This window comes from Ixodes scapularis, unplaced genomic scaffold (assembly GCF_016920785.2).
Source record: "Ixodes scapularis isolate PalLabHiFi unplaced genomic scaffold, ASM1692078v2 ptg001212l_1___fragment_1__unscaffolded, whole genome shotgun sequence".
Classification (NCBI taxonomy): Eukaryota; Metazoa; Arthropoda; class Arachnida; order Ixodida; family Ixodidae; genus Ixodes; species Ixodes scapularis.
Window position 1 is genome coordinate 1391727 of NW_024610117.1, and position 21551 is coordinate 1413277.

The 21551-nt window shown below is 45.2% G+C and overlaps 1 protein-coding gene across 1 annotated transcript; it reads right to left on the reverse strand.

Moving 5' to 3' along the window:
- Positions 1 to 9128: 9128 nt before the first annotated feature.
- LOC121834465 lies at positions 9129 to 17020 on the reverse strand. Its single transcript, XM_042288163.1, has 5 exons — positions 16898 to 17020; positions 16754 to 16811; positions 13733 to 14593; positions 10009 to 10137; positions 9129 to 9193 (listed from the first exon to the last, which is right to left on the reverse strand). The coding sequence occupies exons 1-5, from the start codon at positions 17018 to 17020 to the stop codon at positions 9129 to 9131; spliced, it is 1236 nt and encodes a 411-aa protein (XP_042144097.1).
- Positions 17021 to 21551: the final 4531 nt, after the last annotated feature.

The following is a 21551-nucleotide window of genomic DNA, read 5'->3' on the forward strand; positions in this document are numbered from 1 at the left end:
CTATGAGTTAGTGTCCACTCTAACAAATTTGGTACGGAAAGCGACTTCCGAAATTCGTGCTCTAAAAGATGCGCCCTCGTCTTTCTTTTGGAGCCTGCTTGATCATCCGACTACCAAAATCGACACGCCGCGAGTAAAAACACTTGCGTACAATCCTTGCGCCTTAAGTCGGAGCAAAGCGTCTTGGTTTTTCTTTTTTTCAATTTTAAGCCAGCTATGTTTAAACGAACCGCTGCAACTCAGAAAAACAAAACTACACAATTAGAGCAAAAATAAACTTATGTCTGACAAGAATCGACAAGGAATATCTTGAAACATGTATGGTTGAATAGTTTATTTCAATATAATCTGACCGGAGCAAGATTCCTGTACGAACAGCATGATCCTTGTGACACCGTGACAGCTGAGCCCTTGAGGAGAATGCTCAGTGTCTATCAGAATACAGCTCCTGGACCAGGCCGGATAACTGCAAGATTGATCAAATCACCATGGAAATTACACACGGACGAGCTACTAGATATGCAAACCTATCTCTCCAAAATGCATGAATTTGTTCAACGTGGAGATGCTACAAGGTCATATTTCTGCAAAACGATAAGAATTTCGAAGTCTCTGTTTCTGCTATAAGACTAATTGCACTTACCTCGGTTCTAGTAAAATGTATTAAAAAGATATTCAACAATCGCATTTCAATGTATTTAGAAGAACACAAGAACGCTAAGTCGATGTCAACTTGGTTTTCTTTCGGGTTATTCAATCTAGTATGGTCTGCGGCTTGAGAGCCCTATTCGACACGCTAAGAGATCAGAAAATCTGTTGACTTTAAAGTCTCTCGATTTCGCTAAAACTTAGGATGGCGTAGAATATCCGATCCGACCATGTTATAACAACGCATAGACCTAGAATTTGTTTGTTTAATACATATTTTTTTTCCACTAATGGTAAGGTAAGATCCCGCTACTTAACACAAAATAGGGTTTTTCCCCAAGGATGAGTATTATCTCGACAGCTGTTTTATATTTTCTCATGCAGATGGTCACACTGCTCATACATCACACAAAAGAGAGTCTGCATACAAATTTGAACGCCAGTCACCGCTAGATCAGTGCTTCGAATGCCGCATGGCAATGACTTCAATCAGAAAACTTGGCACGCGGCAAAATGAACCACGGATATCACGGGGACTCTTGTTGGCGGATTCTTTTGTATGATGTATGGGCAGTGTGACCCGATATTACAGCGTTTGTATACGCGGATGACATTACGTGTTTGAGGCTGCGAAGAATATGCCGGCTCTATATTTAAAATTGCAGGCATATCTCAATAGGATCGTTGACTGGAAAATAAAAAAATACCCCTCACGATCAATGCTACAAAATGTGCAATTTCGTTGTCCCGAATACATTTGATGTAGCAATAAAACTATATTAATTATAGCAGTTGATCTTTTATGTAAAACACATCACATGTTAGGGAGCAATGAATGATGACAGAGCTAACTGGACCCGTCATATTGAATGCATTGCAACTAAAGCGACAAAAGCCGTTGGCCGGCTGGTGAAATGCTGTAACAGACATGGCGGACTGAGGAGATCGGCTTTTATTTATTTTATTTTATTTTTTTATTTTTTCGATGAAAGCTCCATTAGAACAATTCCAGGATTCGGGTGCGTCATGCTGTCCAGCGGAATACTAATGGGAATCTTTGGTTCTGCTTGAAAAGAGTGCCTTGAGATTGTGTCTGGGACTCCCTCAATATTTTGTGAATGGCGTTATCTCCTTGGACGCACGTCTTCCGCCCTCTCTTCTCAATTTTAACTGATTACACTAGAGTTATACGTAAATATCTTCTCAAACCATATATGTTACCAAAACAGGCGCACGATCCTTTATCAGAAACTCGAATTGTATGTCACAGTGACGAGGACAACCCGTTCTACAACTTAGCTATGTGCAATTGCTGCTGTTGCTTTTACATGTTACCACTGAACATCGCAGCACTGTGGGTCATCCTACTGTCCCGACTACTCGAATATCTGCGGACAATGTGCTTAATCAATTATCAATACATTTACTTCCCTTCTTAGCAAAAGGTACGTGAACGAACCATCCCCAAAAGTTTGGAACGCGATTGATAAATGCTGTTGATGGATCGGTCATATACAAAGAATCCAGAGTTGTGATTTTTACGCCAGCTTTAGATTTTACCTTCTCTGCTCGTCTGCCAGACCCTACGCAAGTTTTCGAAGATGATATTCTAGCAGTTGTGCTAGCACTGCAGAAAGTCTAGCATATGTCGCTTAATTTATGATCCTGTCAGAATCCCAGTCGGTGTGCAAAAGGGTAGACGCCAAACACCCCTACGTAAATTATTTTTATGCGATGGTACCAGCGCACATTCAAAACGTATGAGTGACCAGGATGCCTGGACAGGCAGGTATGCCTGAAACCGGTGCCGTGGCTCCTTCGGCACGAGTTTATCTTATCATTCCTGTCGTTACAATATTCCCTTTCTACCTCATGTAGAAAAGGCAAGGTTTCAGAGGTAATGTTTTAAACTGCGTCATGCAGTTAAAGGTTAGTCTTACAAAATTTAACTGCTAGAGCAACAACTAAACTAAGCGAAACTTACCATAAATTCTTGATTTTTTATGTTTATATTTTCTTGGCGCAGAAAACGTAGTGACTCTCGACAGTTCGAGGTGGCAAGGACACGATATAGGTCATTGTAGCTCTTCCTTAGACGCCTAGTATACAGATATGCGGCGCGCGTCGGTGGGTCGCCGGCGCGGCGCATGCGCAGAGTCTGACTACGAGGGCTCGTTTCAGGCAAGAGTACGCCACTTCCGGTTCCTTTTCGTTTCGAATAGCAGACGAAAATTCTCGCGCTTCTTGAGCGCCAAGTTCGAGCGATGGCGTGGACGTACTATCGGGGAAAAATGAAATGCGAACAGAGGAGCGCGTGGCTCGCGGAACAGGCTGCGCCGCCTGGAAGTGAACCTAGGGGAGAGGGTGCGTGGCCTACTTCGATGTGTTCACGCCCCTCGATTGGCGCTCCCCCAGCTTCGGCAGTACGCCTCTCAGTGCGCTGAAAGCTGTCACCGCTATCTTTGCCTGCTCGGCGAGTGCGGCGAGCTTCTTTGCACCGCACGCCCTAAGCCAGCAAAGATAGCGGGGATAGCTTTCAGCGCACTAAGAGGCGCACAGCTGAAGCTTGGGGAACGCAGAGGGAGGGGCGTGAACACGTTGGAGTAGGCCACGCACCCTCGCCCCTAGGCTCACTTCCAGGCGGCGCAGCCTGTACCGCGAGCCACGCGCTCCTCTGTTCGCATTTCATTTTTCCCCGATAGTACAGTATTTTGCACGACGAAAACTCGCGCTTGCACTGTTGGCGCACCACGTGCGCCGCAAGCGTAGGTGGTCAATGTACATACGGCACACCGCAGACAAGCGCACGGACTACGTTACTCATGCTTTCTCGCGTCGTAGCAATACCACCTAGAACACAAGGCCTGCGCGTTTCCTCCTCTAAACGTCATCACTAGTAGATCCCCTCAGCGCCCCCTAGGTAGCCCGGATGAGCACCATCGTCCGCTACATCGCCTGCTCCATCGCCTGCTTCAGTGGTCGTGCTCAGAACGAGCTCGCATTGCTAAGAGCGGCAATCTTGATGGTGTCGCATGCACGTTGCAAGTGAGCTGTGGCAGCTCGTTATCAGCTCGCGCTAAGCAGTCGCGCGCTTAGCTGTGGCCGCCAGTAAATGCGGCGTAGTTCCTCCGAAAACCCACCGGAGCGGCGGCGAACGTCTCTAGAGGACTCGAAGTATACGTAAGCAGACACTTTGTGAGCCCCGTTTCGTCACCCCAACAGCTGAAACAATTCATTACGGTCAGTCCGCTTGCGAAGCGGAATCCACTGATCGGAACTGCAACGACAGTCAAATAACAACGCGTGCATAAACAAAGATAGAGCAGTCTATTTAGCGGTATCAAACGCCACTCAGGGAGTCACACGAGTTTGGAGCGCATCTGGGAAGCGGACGAAAGGCGTTTAGCTGCTCGACCTGCGTCGTCAGAGGTTACTGTTGATCCGCTACAGACTGCGTTGCCACAGTTTCTTACCTAAATAGGTGATCATTAAAACGTGCACAAACAACATGTTAAGATTACCAAAGCAAGCGAACCAGCCGCAGCGGCATAACAAAAACAAAAAGTAACGAGAAAATGACCGTGCAAACACTTTCAAACTTTGCAGGAAAGATGGAATCCCCTTCCCAGGCGAAAATAAAGAGAAATGGGGAAAAGCTAGCAAACAACGGCGAATAAAACAAAACGTTAGCAGACGATAGAAAGATACAAATCACCCAGCAAAGAAGCTTCTTCAACGACGACGATCATTGCGGCGCTTAGGGGAAAAAAAAGAAAAGAAAGCACCAGCAAAAAAAAAAAAAAGAGCTTAATTTTTTTTTTTTTTTTTTTAGTGGTTTGTTTTAGGTTAATTTTAATCTTGCAGCAACTTAATTACTCACGTTTGTTCGGTCTTCGGGAAGCGGGAGAAAGATTTTCTACCACATCACAAAAACTTACCTGCCATCTCCAAGTATGCGCTGGTGTTTGCCCAAAGGCGGCCGGTTGATCTATAAACGATGACCCACAGCAGACGTTCCGGCGTAGACAAAAAAAATTCCATTATGAATGTATAACGTCTTGCACTTTTTAATATATTTAATAAATACCAAAAAGGACGTATAAAGATTTCGGTTTCGAAACTCAATCGAAGGAGAAAATAGTAGGTTATCGCAGACGACAGTAGAAGAAAACATCAACAAACTTGCAGACGGCCCTCAAAATGTCCGGGCACAGCGTAGCAGACGGACTGGCGGTAGTAAGCGCAGAAGTAAAGCCACTGCAGCCAAAGTGAAGAAAAGAAAGCTAAAACTAGTCCAAACAAGCCAAAACAAAATACGCGATGGTCCGAACGGCAAGTAAACAAAACAAAAACAAAAAGCGTTAAAGCAGGAAGAAGAAAGAACCCGACGTCGTAGCTCCTCTTCAAAAATAAAAATAAAATACACTGAAAATGGAAAGAGTTGCTCACGGCGGTCCAAAGGGTGCCGCCTTTTATCGTAGAAGGCCACGAAGACGTTAGTTGTCCGGGCGCCAACAATTGCAATTTGTGTACCGCATATAACGTAACCAAAATCACTTCTTTTTTTTTTTTTTTTTTGGACGCGCAAAAAGTCTGCTTGTCTTGTAACTCCGCTTTTATTAATTTGAGTAATAGCGCTAGATTTGCATGTGCACCCCGAATTTGCAACCTGAAAGCTCTGACATCCTTCCCACGCGGAGAAAATGTCCTTCACTTATGAGGTGGCACTTTTTTTTAACATTCAAAACAGCGAATACCCGTGACCATGTTTTTTTTTTTTTTTCCATCGGTCACTTTGCACGGGAATAGGCAAAAGGAATGTGTTGCGGAGAATTCGTCTGCTCGCGGAGGCTCAGAGCTCGCCAGGGGAGCTGCGATCACTTTTCGCCCGCGCTCCGCGGGGCCCCTACTCTCGTCAAGCTTCGGGGTGTTTGCCGCTTGGCGCGGGTCGGGGATCTACTAAAGGCTCGGTTATAGACCATTCCATTTAGCGCTCCCTGGCCGGCACCATTTTGTTCGACAGCAGCGCCCTCTCCACACATCCGGGAAGTTCAGCGGGTTCGGCGGGGTAAACGAGAGAGAGGGCACGCGCCCGACTCCGCTAGCAGACGACAAACCGGGAGGTTGCCGTTCTCCACCTTTGGGGCTGTATCGGCGGGCGCTACCGAACATCCAACTCTCGCTCGTAGCTGCCGTTGCGAAGTGGTTCGCGTTCTTAGAATAGTTGTGGCTACTCCAAAATTATCCTATAGCTCTCTGTTGTTCTATTTTGCGAAATGATCAACTGGCATATATTTTTTCCGTTACTTAAATAGCAGTTGAGTCAGCCGGCAGTACTACCCTCAACTACTGCTTGTATTGCGGCAGGAGAGCACGTTTTATTTATTATTTCAGACTTCCACTCATGGTCGCTAAAGGCCCACACCAGTACAAACTTTGTATAGTAAAAAAGGTTCAGCAACCGGATTTTCTTTTCGCCAAAGAGACCGGCCAATCTGACACAGTTTTCCCTATTTTTGTTTTTTATTTGCACGCAGGTAACAGCGCAATTGGACCCTGTGGGTCTTTTTATCTAGCATAATATTACACGACAACTGGAATACCAAAATCTGCGCATCTGCTCTTGGAAGTTCCAAAATGACGCGATTTTAAACAGAGTTTGCACGCCAGCCGGACGCTAGCTACAGCCCACTCGGCGGAGCGGACGAGATGCGGGGTGGGAGGGCGAGTGCATTTTTTTTCTCTTTTACCCTCTCTGCTATGACCCTAATGGAACGGTCTATAGACCTTTTCCGCTTACTCTCGCCCCCGACCGCCAAGCAGGCAGATCCGGTATGGGCGACGAAAAAATATTAAAACGTTGCAACCTGCAAGTAGTAAAAAAATAGAGGGGAGAGAAAACGAGAATGGGTGACGGTTACGCTTTTCTCTTAAATGCATTCTATTGGCGTGGCGACGGCAAAACAATGTTTTCGCCCATACTGGAAGTGACGTCAATTCAAGATGGCGGCGCACTTGCAGAAAAGGTCTATACTCCAACTTAACGCGCGCGCAAGCGAACGATGGCCGAAGTCGGCTACGTCACGTCAGTCACGCCGCGTGCGTCAAAAATTCGCCCTCTTTATACTCCGGCGGCCCTGGCGGCTCCCGCGGCTCGCGTCGGTGGGCCGCCGGCGCGGCGCATGCGCAGAATCTGACTACGAGGGCACGTTCCTTGCGAGAGTGCGCCACTTCCGGTTCCTTTTCGTTTCGAACAGCAGACGAAAATTCTCGCGCTTCTTGAGCGCCAAGTTCGAGCGATGGCGTGGACGTACTTTCACGCCGGCACCTGACGTCGCGGCGTGAAAGTTCCGGGTTCAAATCGCGCTAAGCCGTCCTTTTTTTTTTTTTTTTGTATTTTGTGCGCGTCTCATTTTTTTACTGTGATCCTTTTTACGAATCATCCACTTGCACTACTTCGCCTTACACAGTTTTTAGTGTCAGTCGCTCCGGTTGAATCGAAACACCGGGAAGGAAAAAAAAAATCAAGGCAAGCTAACGCGCTAATACAATCGTTTCATAATGTTCATTAAAAGGAAACCAAGGTAACCGCATCGGTATGGCTTTCACACAAACGGAGCCGAAACAAGCATCCTTTCCCCAGCAACTATAAGTTTATGTGTTTTTAAATATACAACGCTCTTGCTACGACTCCTTTCAATAACAGGAGACGCCCATTTAGTACTACTAGAAACTGCAGTTGTGACAATTAAAAGAAAAAAACTTCCACAAAATAAGCAAAAAGTAATAAAGACTAGTAGCTGTGCATGCATCGATTGAGCGAAATCCTACATGCAAGGCAGCAAGTCAAACGTCTGAGAAAGTAGTAATAAAAGAAATCATACTTTTACTTGCATGGAATGTGATAAAAGGTATATTTTTTACTCTTTACATTTTGCTGTGGCAATCGCTTTGTAATATTAACACATTACTTGTTGAATTTTAGTTAGAATAGCAGACGATCACAACCGAATGTAAAAATGAATCGGGCGTCGACATCGCAAACCATACCTCTAACCCAAGAACCTAAAATGACTTTGGATCAACACATAGAATTAATTAGTGCAGTTGGAAAACGGAAACAAAAAATTCTAGAGAAATTCAGCAGCACAGTTACCTGGCGATCGAAAGACGGGCATGGGAAGATATTGTCAACTTTCCGCGTAGTGTACGTCAGATGCAGTAGGCGTGGGGGAAGTTGGTAAAGAAAGCCAGAGACATGTATGCGCTCTTCCGAGGTCATGAACAACGAACTGGTGAGTCAGAACTACCCGCCCAATGATTTTATAGAGCTCATAGGGCCTTGTCTACATTCTTAGTTGAAGTGCAGTCAAATACAAGAAAAAAAAAAGAGTTTCTGGCGCGACTTGAACCCGCGACTTCCACGCCGCGACGTCAAGTGCCGGCGCTCTAACCTCTCGGCCACAGGAGGAGGCGCGAGCCGCCATTGTTGGCGGAGGTATATAAATATACTGCCGCCGCTTTTATCTCGCGTGGTTTTTCTTTCTTTTGGATCATATTTACCCTTCCTGGCCGTAACTGTACCTGCCGCTCCTACAGTATACAAAGGGGCGGTCAATTGGACTCCAGGTAAAAGTTCCTGCATTCAGTTTCTGCGAGCGAAATTAGGTTTTTGTGCTTGAAGCGATACGGATTTCTCCGCCATTAGGCAGGGACGCTAGGTACTTCCATGTCCCCGTGGAGCTGGTCACGTGACAGAAAAATCCCTCTTGGCCGCAGCCGCGTCCGCGGCCGCAAGATGAGCAAGCCGGCCCAGGAGAGAGCGTTTCTCCCATAGGCTTGCGTGTATTGCCTGGTGTCAAGTAATGGTCGCCGGTGGTGCCACCGATGGGCTCGCGATCCGCGATCCAGCCTTCTACAATAAAAATCAGTGTTCCGGATAATGCCGCGCGTAGCGCCTGAAGTCCCTAGATAAGAGCTTCCTACAAGTAGCGACATTCTTTGAAACACCGACTGCGCGAAGGGGCAGGTTTTAGCAAGCAAATGGCAGCGCACAGCAGAGATTTGAACTGAACGCCACCATTTTGTCTTAGCGTAATGTGCTCTGTCAGCTGTATTCGTGGCCGTTACTTGTAAAGGAAGTATCAAGGGATTGAGTAGGGCCGAGCAAGCAGCACCCGGTCACGGTATTCTAGAAGATGCGCTTTAATTCCTCCTCGGGGCGTAACTTTCAACATTTGTCCCGAGTTTCTTGTTCTCAAAATTGCCTGTCCATTCTCACCCCGACCGCTCGATGCTCGGACCTTCCGAGCTGAATTTTCGCGATGCCAACGCACAGACACAGTAAATAAGGAGCTGCCCGCGACCTTGTCGAGTGAGTCCCGCCGCTTGCTGTTGAGTCGCTAAATTGCCGCACACGCTTCTGCTGTTTCATGAGTTATTTTGTCAGCTTTGTATGGATAGTTTGATGAGTTATTTTGTCAGCTTGGTATGATCCAATACACGAAACATTTGACAACTTTACCGGAAACGTTTCCAGCTTCTTCTAGAACGAAAAGAGAATTGGAGAATTCAGGTCAAGGACGTGTGCACTTTTCTGTCTATACGACGGCGCTCTTCTGTGTTGCGATATACCACTCCGTCAATGAACCAAGACGTTCTCACCAACCAATCATCGACGGAACGATGGTTTGATGTCTGTACTTCAGCAGAAATACTTTGCATCCCCAAAGTCAGAGCTATCCTTCTGCAGCGTTGTGTAATCTATTTTTTCAGTTAACTAAAAGAGAACATAAATAAATCATGAACAGTTTTATTGCATGCACTCGTAAGCATTGAAAACTCTTTAAACCTAAAAGACACAGACATGAATATTCACTTTCGATATAAAAAATTACAAGAATATACTTTCACAATGACACTTTCGCGTGGGGCAACATTTTCAAGAGAGATGAAAAGTTAAAAATATAAACTTATCAACATACACCTTCACCATAATACAAATACAGTGTCTCAATTACATTTTCATCGTGTACATAGGTTTACGGGAGGGGGTGATATTTCCAAGCTTTGAAACATATATATACACACTCCAAAAATAAATACGCTGCCCCAATGACACTTTTACCGAACACATCCGGTTGTCCCGGAGGACGATATTTCCCCGAGTCTGAGTTGTTCGTAAGGAAGCGTTCAAAGTCCGTTGTCTTCGACTTGTTGTCGAAGGTGTTCAATATCGATTTTCTAAAACAACGCTTTTGTTTTTGCTTTTGAAACTTTGATATCCGGCCGTCTGGGAAACGAAACGCTAAACTGCCACACTACATTGTTGAATGGCGACGATATAGAACCCCAACCCACCTTTCTGATACTGCTCTAGGCAGGCGTTTATCTCCACCCAGGCAAACTGCAGGGCACTGGCAATGTTCCCCTGAGCCCTGATCGTTTGAAGGAAACAGTGAAAGTAATGCACGCTAAAGTCAACTTCGCCTTCGGAGTCGAGTCGTGTCAGATCTGTTATTAATGCGATAAAAAACGCAGGGATATTCCGTAATGTCTAAACATGTTGGGCATTGCATATCGGTGATGACGGAACAGGGTAAAGACGTCGTAAGCCTCGTTGATGCGCTCGTGCAAATGCCTACCATAGCACACCGTAAAGTTTCCGAAAAAAGCAGAGTCCCTCACAGAATGGATTGTAATCTCGATAGGGAAGATTATTTATTTATTTATTTATTTATTTAGTTATTCATTTTTTTATTTATTTATTCATTTATTTACTTATTTCTTCATTTTTGTTTATTAATTTCTTCATTTATTTCTTCATTTACTTATTTACTTTACTTTACTTACTTTACTTACTTTACTTACTTTCTTTACTTACTTGCTTTACTTACGTCCTTACTTAATTACTTACTTGCCTACCGACCTACCTACCTACCTACTTACCTACCTACCTACCTACCCGCCTACCCGCCTGCCCGCCTGCCCTCCTCCCTTCCTCCCTCCCTCACTCCCTCACTCACTCACTCCACTCCACTCCACTCCACTCCACTCCACTCCACTCACTCACTCACTCACTCACTTACTCACTCACTCACTCACTCATTTATTTGTTTATTTATTTATAACCTCCATATGCCCCAAATAACGGGTCTTAGATGAGGATAGACGAAACATAAAAAAATTTGTTCGATGAATGCCTTGGTATGGGCGAGGTTGGAGCGGAGCACGGAGTCGGTGGGCAGATCGTTCCAATCCTTTGCTGTCTGCCAAAAAAAAAATGAAAAAAAGATGCGCAGTACAGCGGGCATTGGGGGGATGGACAGCTTCCTGGTGACTGATGCGGCATGAAACGCGGTGAGCTGATGCGATAACAGAGCTGCCAAGTGATGAGTGATAAAACTTGCGAAAAAGGCAGAGCTGGAAATTTTGCGCCGTGATTCGAGGTTAAGAAGGTTAGCATGAGATTTAAGTGCTGTGACACTGCTATGATAAGAGTAGTCTGACTAGATGAATCATGCTGCGCGATTTTGCACGGTTTCGAGCGTTTTAGTAAGATTAGATTGATGTGGATCTCAAACAGCAGATGCATATTCTAGTTTGGGTCGGGCTAGTGAGAGGAAAGATAGTAGCTGTACCGATGGAGGGGCTAAGCACAGGTTGCGACATAGAAAGCCAAGGACGCGATTCGCGTCATTAGCTATGTTCGTTATGTGAGATGACCAAGTTAAATCGTTTGAAAAGCTAATGCATAGGTATTTACCATATGATGGTACAGGAGATATGAGTGAACCACAAATGACGTAGTTAGGAGATGGGTAAAATTGCCCACGATGAAAAGAAACGAGGGATGTTTTTTTAGCATTCAAAGACATAAGCCATCTAGCACACCAGGCCTCGATATGGTGAAGATCAGACTGCAGGACGTGAACGTCAGTGCTGTTATTTATAGGACGATAAACAGCGCAGTCGTCTGCGAATAAACGTATGTTAGACGAGATATGAGCAGGTAGGTCATTTATGTAAATTAAGAAAAGTAGGGGACCGAGAACAGTGCCCTGGGGCACTCCAAAAGCAACCGGGGATCGGGGCGAAGAGAGGTTATTAGCATGAACTAATTGTTGTCGGTTTGACAAAGAGTTACGAATCCAGTTACAAGCTTGAGAGTCGAGGTTTAAACGCGAAAGTTTTAATAAGAGGCGTTGGTGTGGACCTTCATCGAAAGCTTTTTCGAAATCTAGAAAGAGGGCATCCACAGGTATGTTATGATCAGCACTTGAACTTAGATCGTTAGTAAAAAGAGAAAGCTGGGTTTCACAACAAAGGTTTCTTTCACAAGAACATGGTTTCCTTTTAGGAAACCATGTTCGCTCGAAAGAAAAAAATTAACAGATACTAAAAAATTTATAACACGCGAGTAAATGATATGCTCCATTAATTTTGATGAAGCACTGGTGATAAAAATGGGACGATAACTGCTGCTTGAGGTTGGCGGACCTTTTTTTGGTATGGGAACGATCTTGGCCCACCTTCCAGTCCAGTAGTACCACTCCAGATGAGAGAAATTGCTGAAAAATCTGTGACAAAATGACGCTTGTGGCACTTTTTGTGCTTTTGAGTATCTCTGAATTGATGCCGTCAACACCTGCGGATGATGTTTGTTTCAAATGTTCGATTGCTTTTAGGACTCCATTAGAATTAAAGACTATGTTGGGCATAACCGGGTGATCAGAATAAGGATATTCAGGGAGATCAGCGGCTGGTTCTTGCGTAAAAACAGAACAGAAGGAGGAGTTCAACGTTTTGGGAATGTCATTTTTGGGAATGGCGAGTTCTTCTGATCACATAATGGTATGGGCTTTGATTGACCGAGTTGATCATTTTCCAAAATTGCTTGGGATTGCTATGCAACATTGCAGGCAAAGTAGAAAAAAAAACGTGCGTTTGGCTTGAGCCAACAAGAGAGCCAAACATTTTTTTTTAATAGCATTGCATTGATCCCATGCCCGCGTGCTGTTCGACAGTTAAGCTGATCTAAACTCTCTTTTTTTTCTTTTTTTTTTTTTTTTTTGCTGATACGTTTCAGCACGTTTTTAAACCTCGGAGTTGATGTTTGTTCAATAACAGTGATAGTGGGAATAAACGTTGTGATTAGATGTTCCATTTTGTTTTTTAATAACCAGTTGTTTTTTTCAACAGAGCGTTTTGCAGTCAGTGAGAAACCAGCTGCAGAAAGTGTCTAGTTCTTCGTTCATGCTTTTTTAGTCACCTTTATCATACAGTGTTAAAGTTTTCTTCACTTTTTTGAGGTTCGGAAGTTGACACTGAAATGTGGCGTGTATTGTTACGTGATCACTAAAACCGGGTAAATATGTAATTGACGACATATTTTCTGGGTGCGAAGCAAGCACAAGGTCAAGGATGTTAGAAGACTGATCAGTTTGCCTGTTTGGGAAAGAAACAAGTTGCAATAAACCAAATATGAGGCACGTGTTAACGAAGTCGCTTTCTGTGTTGTGTTTGGATGTAGTAAGTACCAGGTCGGCCCAGGTTTTCGCCGGAAAGTTAAAGTCACCGAGCAGAAGATTGAGAGCGTGCTGATATTACGTAGTCATGCATCGAAGGGCTTTGTGAAATTCAGCAATAAAAAAAGAATCGGCATCTTGTGGGCGGTAAGAAGCACCAATAATAATGGGTGGGTAGGAAGCATTACAGGATATAAACAAGATTTCTAAAGGGGTGGGGGTGCTGATAGCAACGGCATTGCAGGTTGCGATGAGCAGCCAACAAAACGCCTCCGCCGTGTTTGTTCGCACGATCGCGACGAAAGATATCAAAGTTAGAAAAAGAAGATAACAATTTTGTATCACAAATAGATAAATTTAACCACGTTTCGGTGAGGACGACAATATTACATTCAGTGGTATCAATGAGACTGCGAAGTGATCCTCGTTTGGGCAGAATACTTCTGATGTTTGTATAATTGAGAGATAAGCATGCAGCTGTTGTTTGAACTCGCTGAACATTTTGACGATAGCTATGAGGGACGTGGAATAACCTTTTGTGTAGCGTGATCGAATACTTAAGTCCGTGTTAATTATAAGTTTATCATGACGGAGCTTGAAAAGACTTCGTTGGTTTTTACCAAATTCAAGCAAATGCTTTCGAGCAGTGCGCGTATTTGACGAGTAGTCTTCGGAGATACTGTAGCTGGTACCCTTAAGCTTCTTAGTAAATAAAAGAACTTGCGCTCTGATTTTGAAATGTGCAAATTTTATAATAATAGGCCTACTTTTGTTAGGCTGGAAAGTTCCAATCCTGTGGGCTCGCTCGATATCTGTTGGTTGGAGGGGCACGTTGAGCACCGCGCTGCAATGCTCAATTATTAGGATTTCTGATTGGTCCCATGTTTCGCGTTGATTATCTGTGTGTCCGAAAAAAATAAGATTTGTGCGACGAGCCCTGTCTTCAGAGTCGTCGAATCTGGCTGTCAAGTGAGCGATTTGTGTAGCGCTGTCCTTGGCGAGCGTCTGAACGCTTTCGACCTGTGACTTGATTGTAACTATAGACGAGCAGTCCACTTCTATATTCGTAAGCCTTTTTTTAATGTCGTTAAACGTTCTATCATGTTCTGACAGCTGTGAACGGATCGATTTCATTTCCTCTAAGAGTGACATTTGCCCAGACTTGATGTCCTTTAGGGCCGACATTATGTCACTAAAGTTTTCAGTGGTATTCATATCTGCAGAGCGAGTGTGGGGCCCAGGGTTCACTTCAACATCCCCAGATAAAAGCAGTAGTTTCAGTATCACGCATGCACAGTCATGAACAATAATAATACAAAAGCCTAAGCAGGCAGTGTACTTGAGCCAAATGAACTTGTAATGCCTTTGCGTTGAAATATTGTTGCCTCTAGCGTTCGTTACATTCCAGATAAAAACACCTAAATATCCGACTTCGAGAAGACAAAGACGGGTGACTGCCCGTCTCCCTTGCTTTTCTGCAGAACTACCGTAGAATACCGAGCATCCACCCATTTCACATTAAGCGCCCATTCGCAAATTCGTAAGATCTGAGAAATATGCACAGTACATTGATATGTAAAATTGATGACATGCCAAGCGCCCATCCCCCATTCTTTCGCGATTATCTCTAAATTTTGAGAGGGCGCTTGCCCGGTATTTTACGGTAATCCCGTCCCGTGACGCATACTTTCAAGCTCTTCGTCCCTGAGCTCTGAAAGCGTTTAGATGAAAACACCTTCACGATGTCGTCTGCCAAATGGAGGAATACGAAGAAGGACGGCCCGTAACGCGTATCTAAATGTCGAATGTCTAGCACCGGCAGCTCCTCATCAAACCGAATGAAATCCATCATCACAAAGTTTCACGAAGAATCGAAAAGATATCAGCAGGTCTAGGAGGTTTTCCATTATTAGGTAAGCAATGCCAGTGGGCTACCGTAATTCTAACGTATGTTAAAAATTAAAAAAAACGCGTTTTAAATGTTTTTCTTTTACCTCCCGTGTATGGCACGTTCTGAAGAGACGGTGGACGTGCAGTGCTCCCCAAACTCAACGCCGCCACTGGGTTCCCCAACATTGATCTCGTGTCGGCTACTTACTGTTAAATTTGTCACCAAAACGTTCAAATTTCTCACCAAAACGTTCTCAAGCTGGGATAGAAATCGGAAAACCATACATTCTTCAGATAGTTCATTCGGCCGCAACAGGGACTGTCAAAGACGGCAAATGCTGCGGCGGCGTTACGTTTGAGGCGCACTGTACGTCCGTTTTATAGCAACCTTTGACGAGCCGATGACAGCGAGATATGTCTAGACAGGACAGCCTTCACAATCGAACATTCGACACCATAATTCATATCAGGGTTTTGTCGCTGCCGCTCTTTGCTTTAAAGCAATATGTTTACGAACGGCTGCATGTTAGGCGGGAACTCGACAGCAGTGGAGCCGTTCCTTGCGAGTTTTTTTAATATACATTGTACCGAAGCGCAGACAATTTTGCTTTCTACATTTGAGTACTAGTTTTTTTTAGCCCACTAAAATATAGGCGATTAGTGAAATCCCGATCCATAATATTTATCTCATCCCAAAAGTCATTTGTTGGCCTCTTTAAAATACATGTACAAGATGTGCGCTAACAGAGAACAGTGTTCCTTGAGGCGCCCACTAAGATATACGTCGCCACACCTGTCCGCGTATATAGCATGTTATCATCAAAGCGCAAAACGTATCAACAATTTCGAAGGTATGTGGTCTAGAGTAATCAATCAAGTAAATTATACCATTTTCTGTCCGAAATAAAAATATGTTCATAACAATTACTAGTTGGCGGAACCTATGAGAGATGGTGTCAGGGAACTTTACGTAACCTTTGTTCACGTTACCATAACTGTGCACTGGAGGCTCTGGAAATTAAAGTCAAGGCTTTGTGTTATATGATGTTTTTGTGTTTCTTGATGCCCCATACATGCTATGCAGCAGTCAATCATCGCTTGTTTCACCTCTGCCAATAGGTATAAAGCAAGAAATAGGCGTACAATCTGGTCTATAGTGATGCATCGTTAGTGCGTTGAGGTTTCCGCTTTCAGAAAGTTAAGATAAAACAAGATACAATTGTTAAACCGGAACTTGCGCAGCGATCGTTAGCCGAACCAATTTGTTTGCATCAACACCACACGTCGCTCAAGCACGCATATCGGTGAAACGTCATTTTTTCTGATAATATCATATCAATTGTAACGGAGACAGCATTGTTACCTTTTGCTTCCTTCTGATATTGATCAGTGTAACATCTATTACCCCTTCTAAAGCCCGCTGCAGCAGCTTGTTACGGTTTGTATTACTATCTCTCTGGAACGCTGCGCGACATGGATCTGCGTGACTCTTTTATCAAATCTTGGAGGCAACAAGGAAGCTCTTAGTGTATCTGCTAAATGAAATCCTCCCACGTCGGTCAGTGGGTTCACGTTAAATATAATCATTAATGCATTTGAACCACAGAAACATTCGTTTTTTTCAAAATCTCAACGAAACGTATGGCCAGAGTGATGAGACCTATCTGTTCAACTTTTAGATTATTCACCTTCTTCAACTGCGGCATCGGGGAATTGACATAGCGCTTCTGTAACTTTGGACGGTATCTAGTAAATATTTCGCATATAGCTTGATGAAGACGATACATTACGGGACATCAAGTGCACCCAAGAAAAGTTCAGCGCTCACGTACCTGGCGGTTGTACACGAATAGCACGTGTTCCCCAGATTTCTGGTGGGGCATATTGAACTCCAAAAGATCGCAGCCTATGGAAGGCGTGCGGTAAACACTGAAGAGACACTGGTATTGCGCCATGTCCAAGGCAGTTGTTCCACGGATATCAAGGTGGAGAGGTTGTCTATTTGGAAAGATAGAAAATTGTGAAGAATGAGGTATCGCACAAATAGAACCTTTTCAAAATCCCGTCAAGCGACATTGGTAATACATGCTTTCTCCTAGTCGAGAAGTGTGAGATTAGAGCCCCATCCCTCGCCGAACGCAGACGCGGTCACTGCGTCCAATATCTGCCCAGAGTACGTAGCGAAACAATGGCTGACTGGGTGAAGTGGTGCATCAGCTGCTTCATGCCGCGGCGTTTGATAAAGGGTCTATTCCATTACGCTGAATTTGCGTATATAATGTTTCGCAATAATAGCCTAACTCACCTTTCATTTAAATGCTTAAAATCCAGTGCTCCGCTGTAAGTGCGGCTGCCTGTCTGCAAATATATCCCCAAAAATATCAGTTCCAAAGTTAAACTTGCCGTAGAGCCCTGCACGTATTATAAAAGGTGAAACATACCTAAGTTGATCCCTATTCTTTGCAAATGTGTGTCTTGGAAAACATATCGCCACTGATGAGCTTAATATGGGAAGCGTAGACTGCAGCAATTTTTGAAAATACTTTTCTGAAAACGTTCAAGTGATCTGGTTAGTCAATTATAAACGTGCTCAGATTTTTATATGAAAAATTTATACTAATAAAAAAACAAAACGCTGAGGAAAGCGGCAGCACTAACCGGGTTATGAGAAGCTCGCTCTGCATGTAACTTGTACAGAATTTCTCTGTCGCCACCAGGCTTTCCAAAATCATGAACAACCTTGCTAACAGCGTAAAAAGTTTAGATTGCGTACTCTAGAATATTGACTTGTTTCACAATAACAGGCAGGGGGACAGACTCATTGCTTTCAGGGGTTCTCCGTTGGTGGAAGTCACGGCATACACTAAGCCTCGTCCCCAAATCAGTTGCCCTACCCATTACTACTGGATTGACTGGGCTGCTCGGCCGAAAACGCTAAGACTGGTGTTTGCCTTTCCAGACATCTGGCGCGTCTAGTTTCGTGCCTGACATCGCCTGCTGGTTGTGCGAGCAGACGCACGGCAGTCTCCGGCATAGTTTGCTATTTCACCACCGTCTATCGTCGTCTGCCATGCCCGAAGGACGCGGACATGAACGCTGCCTGTCGGCGTCCGTACCCGCCTTCGTCCGTCTGCTATTTCGCCCCCCGTCTAGAACCTTTTACAACGCTCGCAAGGCTCGACCAGTAAAGCGGTGTTCCAGCGTTCCATCATGCGCTAGTGACTGTCCAGTACAAGCGACTGTCGGCGTCTGTCGATGTGCGGTAAAAAGTGAACGAGAGAACTAAAAAAGCAAAAAAAAATAAAAATGCAGTCCTTTTAGCTTTTATATTCTTGATAATATTTTTGCATGGCATCCGCAAGCAAGGTGAGAGAGTGTCATGAAGCACAATTAATACGTGACCTTAAATTATTTGTTTTGGCAGGCCAGTTGCATTGCTAACCTGATAGCTACTGTCCTTTCGAAGCGAAATGACGGGAACATACCTCGACTAACTTGATACGAGCCGAACGCCCTATCGTCTCCAGCCAAATGGCTCGCAGATTTTTACCTGCGTGGGCCCCTTCTCAGTATTGAAACCATGGTCGCAATCACGACGGTTAAAGAATTCATGGAGCGGTGGCCCCGGTTTTACGGGAACCCACATATTTATTCAGCATCAACACGCCCCAAAAAAAATCAAGCCAGGTCGTTTACAATAGTGAATAGGGGACGTAAGGCTTAGGCCCGTCCCGCTACAAAGAGCAGCATCCGCAGAGCGCTTCCGAAGGCGGCGTGTACTCGCGATGGTTGTTCGCTGCCAACCATGTCGGTTGATGGGATCTTCCTCTAAACAGCTCCGTAAACTCAAAACAACTCGCACTCATGAAAACTGACGAGCTCAACGAGCGGAGCTGGTTCGGCGCTCGGCAGATGCCGGCAGCAATGCTTGTCAAGCGGCGGTTCGACGACACTGTGCCCGCGAGTGTGAGCAGGGCGTGCGGGGCCCACGATCAAATCGTGGCACCCATCGTTTTAGATTGTGCGGGTCTCAAGCCTGCTCGGCGACAAGACAACAGATCACATCCTTGGACCCCCTGACGCTCGGTGAGGCGTTGGGCTTCCTTATACCAACAAGGAAAGCGCAGCAACCCGACGCAACAAGGCGGGGAGAACATGTAGACAGGCCTGTTACAAAGGCGAACGTGATCTCCAGCATTCTGAGGTCACGTGGCATTACTTTTTCAGCTAAATCTAGTGCAGAAACTGAATTTATTCGTGGATTACGTGACCAAAGTCATTTGGCGGTATTTTCCACGCTGAATTCAGCGCGAAAATCTACGTCACGAGACCTCAGCGCCAATTCATTTTTCCCCAAAGTTTAGCGGGGCGGTTACGCCAACGCCGACGGCGATGCCGACGCCGCGAAACACGGATACGGGCGCCTAAGAGCTGCGCTCTAAAAGGTGTACATCAGGGGCCATTAAAGAGACCATGAAACAATTTTGGAATCAAATTTCATCCACCACACGTCGTTAAAGGTGTGAAAAGAAAAACAAGACACAAAAATTGAGAACCAAAAAAAAATGTTTCGCAATAAAACTTTTAAAGGAAAAGCGGACTCTTTTATACCCTGTTTCCTTCGAAAGCTCTCTGCCTTTTCACTGCGATGCATCCGCGGTGGCAATTCACGTCGGCCAAATCCACGTCGCCTACTCGATAAGAGCCTACCTCACCAGCACTGCAATCATAGACAATAAATAGCCGGCAAATGTTGCTTATTTTTTTTTTTTTTTAAGATTCTGATCTACATTTTCAGCATAATTAGCGATGTGACGGAATTTGCCGAATTTTATCATGCTGGGAGCCATGCGCCATCTATCGTGCGGTAAACGATGCAAGAGAAAGATCAGACCGCACAGCAGCAACTGGTCGCGGTTGCTACTGTGCTGAAAAACATGGCGTCGGTGGTGATCGTCCACGTGGTAGGCGTCGTGGAAGCTTATGGATCTGCGTAGAGCGCACTCGTGGACTGAATTCTCGTCGTGTGCCGCGATGACGACCCAGCACGTCCTAGAAGGAAGAACCGTGTACTCGTGGGGCGATTTTGTGTCGGCACCCTCAAGACAGCAGAGACGGTCGTGCCGTCGTGTTTGTTTACTTCGACTACAGTTCTCAGCATTTGTGTCCTTAAACATCAGCCGGGTTTATCTTTGCGCGTTCCATGCGTGTGCTCAAGTTCAAGGTATTACTGATGCGTACTTTTTTCAAAAGCGCACATGAAGGATGCGAATTTTCGCGCGTTTTCATTGCCCGAGAAAAGAGAACAGTGTTAGCTGTCCTGAACTCTCGCAACGTCTATGTGATTACGAAATCAATTTCTACATTGCTCTATCGGTGTGCAGATTACATCACTTTCTGCAATCGTAGAAGGGACGTGTGGCGATATTTGTACTATAAGTAAAGTCGTGTGCTAAAGCCGTGATTGCCAAGACGGCGTACTGGATCTTTCTCTTTTCTTTCTTCGTCCACTGTGCCCAGCGAGCCTATCCCGACAAAATAAAAGTTAATGAAGCTTGAGCCGCTATTAAACTCTGCGAATGTTCTGCTACGCCAGTGAGTGACAGCACGTTCCCTTTTTTCAGCGATACCGCGGAACAGGCTGACATCGGCGGAGAAGCGGCGGTCGTCCTGGCGACCTGCTGCCCTTCATGCAGCGGTTGCAGGAGTGTCTACGCGCGGCGCAGGGCGGTTGCTCTGGACGCTCCGGTCACAACGGACGAAGTCGTAGGCTCGTAGCTAACACGCTTGTTGCAAGAGCCTAATTTACAGTTTGTGCAGTCCGGAGCTTAAAAACAAAACGGCTGCAGTTTCACCGTTTGCCACTCGAGGAACCACGTCGAAGCACTTGGTGCAGGCTCATCGGTTTCAGGGACCCCAGGTCTAAGGTCATCTGTGTATGCTTAGAACATTCCGTACATTGGAGTCGCCACTTTTGTCGTCTGATTCTGACGAGGAACTGCAGTCTTCGCCGGAAGAGTCGCCGTACTTTCCAACGGGCGTACAGGCGTATCGGACCGGTCCCATGCTGTCGCTGCAGCGTAACATATCTAATGGAATTTTGGTCAGCTGCGATGTGTCCATAGCTATCGCGGTGATGAAAGGCGCCGATTCAGAAAATATATCGGTGGCATCGGCGCCATGAGCGCAGTAAAACCCTGTGGTAAAACTACCGGCACACCGCCAGCTCGCCTCTAACACTCTCATTCTCCTACTGTGGAGAGAACTGCCGGTTTCGGTGACAGAGTACGTCTCGATCGTCAAAATTACGCCGCGGTTTGTTTTGCGGTGAGTTGGAGGGAAAGAAAAACGTAATATTTCGATAATTGTTCATGTATAAGTTAATAAACCAAAACAAAAACGGACGCCTGTTCGGCGTTCGGTGAACATTAAAGGTTTAATGTAAAAGTTATGTGGCAAAAGTATAAAGGTCATTTTATGGTCCTT

Coding starts and splice junctions, on each gene's coding strand:
- LOC121834465 (XM_042288163.1), bottom strand. CDS start 17,020: ATGGCGCAATACCAGTGTCTCTTCAGTGTTTACCGCACGCCTTCCATA. Junction 16,812..16,897: donor TATTCGTGTACAACCGCCAG/GTACGTGAGCGC, acceptor AATATTTACTAG/ATACCGTCCAAAGTTACAGA. Junction 14,594..16,753: donor CGATGCCGCAGTTGAAGAAG/GTGAATAATCTA, acceptor TCGGATATTTAG/GTGTTTTTATCTGGAATGTA.